This window comes from Etheostoma cragini, chromosome 19 (genome assembly GCF_013103735.1).
Source record: "Etheostoma cragini isolate CJK2018 chromosome 19, CSU_Ecrag_1.0, whole genome shotgun sequence".
In the NCBI taxonomy this organism is placed as follows: domain Eukaryota; kingdom Metazoa; phylum Chordata; class Actinopteri; order Perciformes; family Percidae; genus Etheostoma; species Etheostoma cragini.
The window spans coordinates 18,250,637-18,262,057 of NC_048425.1; the positions used below are offsets into that span (position 1 = coordinate 18,250,637).

Sequence of the window (11,421 nt, forward strand, 5' to 3'; positions counted from 1 at the left end):
AAACCCCGTCCTCCCCACCACAATCCACATGACCCGTGACCAGTCATCACTTTTATCCGGAGTGGCCAGTGGAGGAGAGGCTGCATGTGCACTGGGGGCCATTGTTGAAAAAGAGCTGACAAGGGCCTGGATGGGGATCTCATTTGATCATGACTGATCTGATTTGAAGCGTTGGGGCACAGAGTGAATTTATGATGATGATGTGGACTGTGATCAGCCATTGTCTTCACATTAGTGTTATAATTTACTATCACAGTTCCCTGAAGCCAGGTGTATCCACAAGGTTAACACTGGAAAGGTTTGGGGACTCATGAGACTATTTTTTGAAAAGTGATCCATTTTGAATCAGCAGAAGCTGATCCTGAATGTCTGCCTTTTAATATGGATCATGCTTCTTACTTCAACTAGACACATTTTACCCCCTAAATTCCCACTTCTTTTAAACCCCACACCTTCATAGTGCAGGCTTCCACAAATCATGGTAGAACTTCAGACATTACCACAAAGTGATGAAGTACGCGTGCCAGGGCACCTTTAAACCAAACCTGTGTTTCCAAAGTGTCTGACACATATAATCTCCCGTTGTGTGCCACATGTGTAAAAAAGGCAACGGACAATGACCGCACTTCCTGCTGTTTCCCCAGGCTGAGTAGTACTCCTCATGTCGAGCAGGCTGAACGCCATGCATGAAATCGCTGGAATGGCCCTAATTATCTAAATTGACAGTTGGTTCAGTGACAAAAGCCCTGCGTCCCAGCCCGGTCTTATCATCCCTCACCATCTGATCCACGACGTAGCCTTTTGGGACCATTCGCCAGTCAAATCCTCATTTTAATCAGCTCGACGGGACCGCCACCGGTTTGTTCTTGTGGGAAAACTTGGGAATGGTTAAAGAGGACGCCCAGTGGCCACACATGAGTGGGGCAATCACACTGAATCACTTTTCAGCTGAGTGAGGAGGCTTCTGGGATGTGAAGTGTGACAGCATGTCATCTGCAGGTCCCGGGAGATGGAATTATGATTGACATTAAACAAAGTCTTTATGGTTTCGTCAACATTTTAGGAAATATGTTAATTAGCTTTTTTGCCGAGACGTAGAAAAAACATTGCTAAATGAAAAAAAAACTTATTACAGAGGATTGTGGCGTCCGGTGACTTTCCCACGCAGAAACTCCAGGGAAGATAATGACCTCCTCTGAAGAGTCCATCTTGTTTTTTTAATCCCGTGTCCTCCTTGGCTACTAGCTACTGTGTGAAGTGGGCGTAAGGAGGAGAGGTGAACAGTCACAGAAGACTTGTATCGCGTGGACGTGCCGCTAGTTTTGTTGTCATTACTTAGAATTCCTCATGGGGGCGACGCTCTATAGCTTTAATCACATGTTAGACATGTAGGTCTAGACATTAGGTGGTTTTTAAGTACTACCAAATGGGTTAATTTAGCTAAAACTGTGGCGAAAAACCAAACTATTGATAATCTGAGGTAACTCGAGTCAATACTGCCGGCCTCTGTGTGTCCTGTTAGGTAAGAAGGCAGCTACCGTGGGGAGGGGAGGGGGCGATCAATGAGGTCAGTGAATCCTGATTTATTATCCAGCACCGGGCCATTAGTGTCACCCTGCGTAGAGATCGTGTGTCTGCGTCTATCCGACGGGGTTCGGTCTGTTGGCTCATGTGAAATGGTTGGGGGGCTTTATTTGACATAAAGGGGGAAACAGGGCAACATGAGGGATGCCAAAAAGGCATAATAATGTTTTGACATATACAAAATAAAGCAAACTGGCACATGTGTACTCTACCATTTGGTATTGGAACCAGAAATGTTGATTTTTTTTTTCTTTATCAAGATATTAAAGGTAATCTCTACTTTCAATAATTTTGGGGCGTCTTATTCAATTTCTTGGCATATGAAAAACAAATGGAAGTGTTTTTGAAATAGCATTGAGTAAAAGTTGACATATTCCAGTCTGTGATTATCATCAACATCCATTCCTTTAATTTTAGTCTCAATAATTCCTAATTTATGCTTTTCTAACTCAAACATTAGGTATATTTTCCTATAAATGAGCTTTATTGACCATCAATTCCAAAAATAACTGTAAAACTAAAGTTAATACGTTATGGTTACGTAGTGTTGAAAACGTCAAAAAAAGTGACAACCATTGAAAAAAGTTAAAAACATGTACAAAACAAACAAAAACTGAAGTGCATTGAGAAAGTTGTGGTGGACCCCCCCCCCCCCCCCCCCCCCCCATTTTATAATTATGAACTTGTGCTGGTAAGTAGATGTTATACTTTTCAGGTGGTCCCCTGCTGTTTTTAGTCCATATTCAATATATATATATATATATAGAAAATACACATATGAGTGTTATGAAACACATGGCAAGAAAAGCTAATATAAGAAATCCCAAAATAGCAATATAAATGAGAAAATGAATAATTTGTAGGTGTAAAAAATCTGTGATGCCGCAGCTTATTGCACATGTGTCATCTTGGAGTCGCACAATAACCTTGAAATGACCTCGTGCGTCCACCTAAATGTGCAGCCGAGCTGAAGCATGTCCACCTGTTCATCACCGGAGAAATCACAAAAAAGAAAGAAGAAGAACATAATCGCAGGAAATAGTGCCTTTGCTGTGTAACCACGGCAACTCCTCCCTGAAAATGCAACCTCACCAAAGCCCCCGTGCACCGCGGGAACGGAGCAGGAACGGACGCGCAGTCTGCGCTCACCTGGCTTTATTACTAAACCCAGCTGTTCACGTGCTCAGCCCAGCCCAGCCCAGCTCCATGTCCCCCTACATTAGTAAGGGATCTTTCCCCGAGTGATTTCCCCCTTTCTCTCCTCTCATCCGAGCCGGGAGGGATGCTGTTGCTGCTGCTGTGAGGGAGAGAGGTGAACGCAGTTGGAAAAGCAGCTTTTTTTTTTTCTTCCTTCCTCTCCTCCAGAGCTCCTCCTCTGCCGTCGGAGAGCGGACACCGGGCACATTTCTTTGCTCAATGAGAGCAAGAGGGCACCGGAGAGGATCTGCGGCTGTTTCCTCGCCTCTGACCAAGGTAAGGACCGCAGCCTCCCCCGCGCACCATGCGCCTCGCCTCGCCTCGCCGGGGGAGCTGGGTGCTGGGCTGCTGTGGTCGCGGATGCTGTTGGGGGGGTGGGTGGGGGGGCTGTTGGCTGTGTGGGGATCCAGCTGAAAGGGCGAATGCATTACTGAAGGGCAGACAGGGAGAGAGTTGGCACTGGCATCGCAGGCGAGCCGTTGAGCTTAAAGGCCAAAAGGCTGTGTGTCATTGGAAAGTCAAACAGGACAGGACGCGCGCGCGTGCGTGTGTGTGTGTGTCTGTGTTTGTGTGTTTTGGGGCTTTTACCTGAGCTGCAGCGTCATAGCGTGGACCATTTTCACTGACTGCAGCCAAGTGGTGTCCGTTAACCGTCGGCCTTCACGGTTCGTGGTATTTTCCAGGTAAAAACAATTAAAAACGGATCTGATCCCTGGATACACTAAATGGTATGCAGCCAATGTAGGTGCCAGAGTGGACTCTGTCACTTAACTACCCGTAAATATTCAAACTTGTTATCAATTCTTGATGTATTTCTCCATAATATACTGTATATTTGATCTTAATTCTAGATTTATTCTAGAGTGCAGTGAGATAATAGAGACCCCGGGATGATTTAAAACACATTTTAAGATGTGTAGTTTACATGTCGGCATAAGATTGGAGATTGTTTGATTTTGATTTCTGAATATCTAGCCTACTGTAGATTGTTTTGGCAGTGGTCCGGAGTGGTGGTCCGGGTTTCCCGGTCCACCAGTGATCGTTGATTAGTGGAGCTGTTTATTCTCTTTTTCATATTTTTCATTTTTTATTCTGTTTACAATATTATAAAAAGGAAAGCTACACAAACACACATTTGAGACTCTGTGTGTGTCAAATCCAGAAGCCAAAATTAGCAAAGATGAACTTATGGGATCATTAAGGTATCAATGTCTGTCTCGTTGCAGCATTACAATACATAACTAATATGGCATAATCTCTAAATAAACTTTTTTAATTTTAATTACTCATCCGATTTAAATTGTATTTTGATGTTAATGTTACACTCTTGAGGTTCAGTAACTCTTCATTGTGTTGACATTGTCCAGCAGAGGCTAATATGAAGACATCATTTGGCAAACCAGACCCCGGAAAGCACCCCCAATCCTTTCAACCCATTTGAAACCCGAAGACAGCGTCATGCATTGCCTCCCGTAAAAGCCTGCTCCCTGCTCTTCCTACCAGTCATAGACCGCGAGGACACCACGAGCTGCACAGACATGGGGTCAGATCAACCCTGCACGGGTGCCCTGGAGAGAAGGCCCACGTTGGGGGCCGCCTGTAAGCGGCAGGCCCACCGGTGCCTGCGGAAGAAGCTGAGACCGGTGCGAATCGTGGGGTTTGTCCTCAGCCTGGTGGCCCTAAGTGCCGTCTCCTTCAGTGCCTTGACCTGGAGCTCAGCGGGTTTCAGTGAGCCGGTGCTCCCCCAGGAAAGTCTCCACCTGTCGACCCCCCACAGGACTCTACTTTTCACCCAACACCAGAGGGACCCCAATGTGTCAGCCGACATGCCAACAGCCATGAAATCTACAGCACAGTTCAACGAGTCCCAGGGGGAGTACCCGCCAGACCTTTTCACTCGGGAGGAGAGGCGCCAGGGAGCCGTGGTCCTCTACATATTTGGCATGATCTACATGTTCATCGCTTTAGCCATAGTGTGTGACGAGTTCTTCGTCCCAGCGCTGACGGTCATCACGGAGAAGCTGTCCATTTCCGATGACGTAGCGGGCGCCACCTTCATGGCGGCAGGCGGCTCAGCCCCGGAGCTCTTCACCTCCATCATCGGGGTCTTCATCTCACACAGCAACGTGGGCATCGGGACCATCGTGGGCTCGGCCGTCTTCAACATCCTCTTTGTGATCGGGATGTGCGCCATCTTCTCCAAGGAGATCCTCAACCTGACGTGGTGGCCTCTGTTCCGCGACGTCTCCTTCTACATCCTGGATCTGATCATGCTCATCATCTTCTTCCTGGATAACTTCATCTCCATGTGGGAAAGTATCACGCTGCTCTCGGCCTACGCCGCCTACGTGGTCTTCATGAAGTGCAACAGCACGGTCGAGAACTTCGTCAAGGGTTGCATGAACAAGAACCAAGTGGTGGAAGTAGAAGTGCAGCCCAAGGTGAGTTGGTTTCTTGATCCGTATCAGTCTCCCACTTCCCTTCACCGCCATCTGCTCTGAAAATACAATTTATATGAAATGTCAGACTGGGGCATTGATATTAATCCAAAAAACAATTATTATGCACATTGTGTTTTGCAAGTAAACTCTTATTGTTGTCTTTTCACTGTTTTTGTAGTTCCATAATTGCAACATCTTTCCAAAAGTAAATGAGTAATTGTGTTAAATAATCAGGATTTCAACATTTCAAAATAAAAGTGATTATGATTTTTGTCCATAATCGAGGAGCCCTATGTCCAACTTTGAGGACGTTACCGTAGACGTGCAGTAATAAAGTTTTAGAATATGGCTCACAGAAAGGACCTTCCATGTCTCTTTAGGCATGGGAACACACACACACACACTCCTCTTTTTACACATTTTATGCAGCTGATTATTATTTTTAATGAAGTCAGGCTTACTGTGATCGTTTATGGAGACATGGTTTTAATTCCACGCATCTTTTGTTGTTGTTCTCATCAACCTAATGGACATTTTAAGATGAGACCAGTGTCTCCCAGATGTCCCGCACCCTTTGATCATGTTTCATGAGACTGACTTATGGCATTCATGTGCATTACTTTCAGTTAAAATAACTCCGCAGGTGTAAATATGGACTGACCACTGTGGTTTACACAGCGCTGCACAGGCCTGGCGTACAGTATTCAGCCACTGTGGGATTATTAAAACAGTCATAGGAGTAATTCTGGGTTAAGCTCTACAAATCGTGTCCTGGTCTGAAAGACAAATCCCTTGGAAAATCTCAGGAGCTATTTTTTCCCCAGTGGACAATTTCCTTAAATAAAATTGTGTTTAAATAGTTTTGTGGACATGCCAATGACAAACAGCACGATGCAGGGAATGGCTCCAGGACTGCTGCGATGGTCTTGGTTGTTCTGGGCTCCTCCATATTTGCTCTTAAAGGAGATTCTCCATTCAGTTCAGTCATTAAGTGCATTATTTTACTTTTTGCTCGACAGCATAAACAGTGAACACTCCATCGACGAAAACCATAGAAAGCATTGTTGCTTCGCATACCGTTCAGCCCCTCAATGATACTTGAGGGCAAAAGACACTGCAGTGCAATTTGATACCGGTGTAGAGATTATCCAGACGGATTTAGATTTCTTCATGACACGAGATGGAAATTAAATTTGGCCAAAGTTGTATTGTAAAGCCTTAATTAAATGAGGATTTATTCTAAGTACATAAAGGATATTTAAAGGGCTGGTTTCACAATGTTGTTGTGGGGGGGCGGGGGGGCGGGGGACTCTTGACGGAGCCAACATTGCCATTTGCTTTGCAGTTAAAAAACCAAAAAGCAAGCATGAAAATAGTTATTTTCTGCAGCTCCTATTCTGCCGTGCTAATTTGATCTACGGCTTCCGTGCACGAGTGAGAACCGAGGTGCACGGGCTGAGTGCCAGAGAATGCTCCGGTGACCTTGAGCTGCAATGGATTCTGGGTACTTTGCCCATCTGTGTGTGTGTGTGTGTGTGTGTGTGTGTAACTTTCGATTGGGGGGGAAGAAATAGCGCGAGACAGATCAAACCCCGCCATCATGTGTCATCTCCTACGAAGCTTACAGCAGCCTCTCCACACTCTTGCATTGTGGGTAACAATCCCATGTCTGCACCCTGCTTTGAAAACACATCAAATAAATTAATTTAACATATTACAGTCTAAAGATGTTATCTGACTGTGTAGTCAGTCATACTTTTTTCATTTTTGGTCTGGGTCTACAAGGGTTAATGGAACTAGAAAGGCACAAATATTATTAGACCATAATCATCTAAACACCCTTTTTTAATCAAGCTTCGACGCTTTGGGGACGCATGTATTTTAAGACGTGTGTTATTTTGAGATCTAATTGGCAATTTAGCAGGCGTGTGTGTGTGTAAATTCCTACATGAGTAATGGGAGCAAAACAGGGGAACAAGGACAAGTGTCCTGCAAAAATATGATGGAGGGTCTGGGTTCATGCTTTTTTTCCTTTTCTATTTTTAAGTGACATTCGCTCCTATGAACTGAGAGCAGCTTTTTTAATTTCTTTTTTATAAGTTAATCATTTAACTGTCATGACTGAGCTGCGAGGTGCCCTTAATCCTCCATACTGTACCGTTCGGGTGTAAAGTATTGCACTCTGAGGACAATAGGGTATTATTTGAGACTATGCACTTGATTAAAACGGGCTTTCCTGAGATTATTTCACGCATTATGAGATTGGGACACTGGAAACACCATAGGCAGAAACACAGGCAGCCAGCAGCAAGAGAGAAGGGGTGTCTCCCCAGGTATACAAGTGTGTAGGTTGCTCGGTGGATAATTGGCAGTTGGCCATCAACAAGTATGCTATAAATAACGTGTAAAAGTCAATTCTCACAGCAGTGTGATGTTTTTGCGTTTTAGCAGTCGTCGGCCAATTTTGTACCGTCTGCCTTTTCTCTCACTGCAGTACTGCGTTCTCTTTTTCCTCGACATGAAAAGTTTCTTTTGTGAGACTTGTTTGTTCTGCTCCTGGTAACGTTATAACAGCCGGCTTTGTTTCTTGTATTTCCTCCAAAATAATTCCTTCTAGCGCCCCGGCGCAGTGTTAAATAGTTTTTTAGACCAGGGATGAGGTGGAACATTATCAGTACGAGACAAAAAGAACTGTCAGTTGTTTTACAGCAGCTCAATAAATGGTCGGCCTAATTATGTAATCTGCAATAATCTCTCGATTCGGTTAACACAACCATGAATGCTCCAAAGTTCCATGCATTTAACCCTTGTGTTGTCTTCCTATCAAAAAACACTTTTATTGACACTTTTTCAAAACTTTTTGTCCCTTTTTTTTCAATTTTTGTCTCTTTTTTGACGTTTTTAACACTATGTGAAACTAATGATGGGATAGAAAAGGCTCTCAGCACATTACGTTCAGACAGGGAGGAGGAAGTTCAACACCTCACATAGTTCGGGGAGTGACACGTGGATTCTTTCTCTCTTGTTTCAGAACCCCGGCTCCATATAAAACCATATCAATGGATCTCTAAAACCCTGTCAGGGGAACAGCAGCACCGGCTGATAATTGGCTGCAGACTTTCAACCTCTTTCCCATTCACATAGTTCTTTGATCCATTGTAAATATAACAAATATTTTTAATAGCAAGTGTTAGATATCATCACCATCAAGACATTAAACTCATGTAATCCTGCTGTCAGTTCAGTTGATATCCAGTGCATGACATTTGTTCATCTTTGACCCCACCAGATGTTGAAAGGATGTATTTATCTATAAATTGTGGCCTGATTGGTGTCTAGTAAGGTTTTTTACTTAATGAGCGCTTAGCTGCACCTCCGCAGTGTTGGCAAAATGTAACAGATCATAGATTACTAGTTACTTTTACTTTTTGGGGAATTAGTTATATTACAATATTACTGTCTCTAAATTGTAATGCATTACACTACTTTTGCATTACTTTTGAGTTCATTTCACTAAAATAACACCAGAAGTTTGACTTGGCAGCATGCTACCGGATCAATAAAGTCTCCTCAGCCAGTAAAGAGCTAGTACTACAAAAAGTACCTGTTAACAGATACTAGGGACTTTTCATCATAATGGAAAACCAAAAACGGTGAGTAGTGGAGAGTAGATACCATGCAGTGGAAAACCGTCCTATGAGATGAAACCCCGCAGACTGGTTTCATTTTGTGTCATCTATTAATATTATTTTTATTTTTTTGTTGAAACTATATGGCATTTTTAGGAGGAGTAAACCTCTATAAATGGGCGCCCTCCCTACCAACCGAGCTATCTGGGCGCCCTTCTCTCATCGATTTTCAACAAGTTAGTTCAAAATGTTTGAGGTTTGACACGTGACTGCTTTTCTTGTTAGAACCCAGGCGCTTCAATGCAGGGTGACTGCAGCTATATTACGTATGTCGTATTGTCTTTTGAACAGTACACCTGGCAAACATGTTCCAGTAGAAACCAAAATACAAGTATAAACCTGAAAATGAGCACCTTCAAATCTAACATCCTGAGACAACGCAGCCAAATAGTAGTTTGGAGGAATGATCATTGTTTGGAAGTCCTGATCTTGTCTTGACTCCAGAGGACAGGCCTACAAAACATCGCAGTGCAACAAATACTATCTTAAAATATTCAGTTGAGGCTATATACAATATTGCATTGTGTTGTTATTCTGAGCCATCGGCCGTGTCAGTCCTTAAGGTTCCCCACTGAAGCAATCATTTGTCCAACTCTTTTTCTTTCTATGTGCAAAAAAACCACACACATCCAGAAAGCCAAGCCAATCAATGCTGACATCTTAACAACACTGAAGAAAAATAGCATTTTTCCATTCCAGTCTGCAACACTTTTCCTTTTTTACAGCCATTATGATAGATTTTTGCCTTTCTAAAGAGCTCAGTTAAGGCCTGAAATGTCATAAAGTCCGATGTATTAAGAGCAGCAGTGCAGGCCCGCTCTGGCTCCACATGGCGTTAGGAGGGTCTTTCATCATATGCACCGGCCCCTCCTCAGGACCACCTCACCAGGGCCGGCCCTGGCTTATCTTGTTATCATGCGGCCTCCCTCATTGTTTGCATGATGGACTGACTGGCTCAGACAGATCAGATTAGCCAGCACTCTGTGCAGTATGGTTTTATGAAAGACAGGAGTCACGTCCCCCCCACCCCCCCTTCTGCTTGTTAATATCATCGTGTCACACAAAAAGTCTGAGTTTGTCAGTTATGATAATGAAGACATTCTGTCATTTTAGCAAATCCAACAACACGTCCTAAACCACTGAACTGCTTGTTGAACAGTGAGCCTTTCGAGCTACATTTGATTAAACTCGTTAAATACATCATTCCACATGTGATGAGTGTGACGTCAGTACAAGACTGAGCAAATTACATGGTGAAGTAATTGTAAGACACTGCAAGAGTTTGCTTCCGACGCGCTATATTGGATGCCTGGTAACGTCACCGCTGGATTAGCCAGTATGTATCGAGGCAGATGTTGATGGTAGGTGCGACCTCTGATGTATTACCAAGCTATAAATAGCGCCACAGAGGCGAGATCTTCCATCAGGATGCGCTTCAAAGATCACTTACAAAGTGGGTTCTGTACAGGGTGCAGACTGTTTCCTTCCTGTGGGTTTAGACATCTAGGCACCAGTGCTGATGCTGTACACCTTCTGTATATTCACACATGCTGCACGTTGGGCTAATATGTATATTTTTTAAATGGGATTATATCCGATTAATACGGATTGCCACCTATTTTTCAGCTAAATCCAGATGCACACTGCTGGACTCGACTGCATCTGTTTCAGACTGCTTCTTTGGGCTGGGCTGTAATAAAAGCAGATGTATAGCTCATTTCAAGGAAATAAAAATAAAAAATAGGCACATTTTTTATTTACAGTAAAAGTATGGTTTGTAAAATATCTCCAAACTGTTAACATCGTAGGCAGACAGTCCAGATTGTGGGCTACTACACTACTTTCTTTTTGCTGTATCCTTTCTGTCCTTGTCCTTGATTTCACTGTGTGTTTCTTTAAAAGCGAGTATTTATGTTTTTATCTTTCAAAAGGAAAGTTGTAGAACGGAGCTCGGTTAAAACTGAATGAAAAACAGGTAGAAGTCGACAATGCTTAAAAAGCCCAAGGTTACTGACTGAGTGCTAGGTACAGGGGTGTAGCACACAATTCAAGGCAAGCTAGCAAGGCATTTTTCGTTGGCCCCTCCCCACATCCAAAGCTATTCATTGTAGCATCTTTTTGGGCCCTCCTCACATGAGGGCCCTGGTACTCAGTCCCCTTTTCCCCCGTAGTCCGGCGCCTCTGGCTAGGTAGAAACAACCAAATAGAAGCACTCTACAGTAAATACTAGTACTGTAACCATATATAATATGAAACCAAAATCGCAACACTCATGGACTCATATGCGACCCCCCCCCCCTTTCAACTTCCTGAGTTATCCTTCCCTTTCAGATCCAGTGCTACCACATCTTTAAATTACTATTAGTTTTAGTCCTTTTGGTGCCTTATCCCCGTCTTGTCTGGGAAGTTTGGCTTACTTGCTGGCTGGGGGCTGACTGTGGGTGTGTCCCAATGGGATGTTATGATAGTGGATGGCTGCCAGCTGCTGGGGGCTGACTGTGGATGTGTCC

At 43.8% G+C, this 11,421-nt stretch overlaps 1 protein-coding gene across 12 annotated transcripts in view; it reads left to right on the forward strand.

Annotated features, from left to right (window-relative positions):
- Window positions 1-2,645: 2,645 nt before the first annotated feature.
- LOC117962158 (sodium/potassium/calcium exchanger 2-like) overlaps window positions 2,646-11,421 on the forward strand; it is a 41,318-nt gene continuing 32,542 nt past the window's right edge. For 3 of the 12 annotated variants that reach the window (XM_034901272.1, XM_034901274.1, XM_034901273.1), the window contains exons 1-2: window positions 2,649-3,057; window positions 4,152-5,222. In XM_034901272.1, coding sequence (XP_034757163.1) covers window positions 4,320-5,222 — 903 coding nt within the window. In that variant the 5' untranslated portion in view covers window positions 2,649-3,057; window positions 4,152-4,319. Of the gene's footprint in view, window positions 3,058-3,338; window positions 3,465-3,538; window positions 3,559-4,148; window positions 5,223-11,421 lie in introns of those variants that run through there. The other 9 variants (XM_034901275.1, XM_034901271.1, XM_034901276.1 and 6 more) reach the window with 7 other exon arrangements.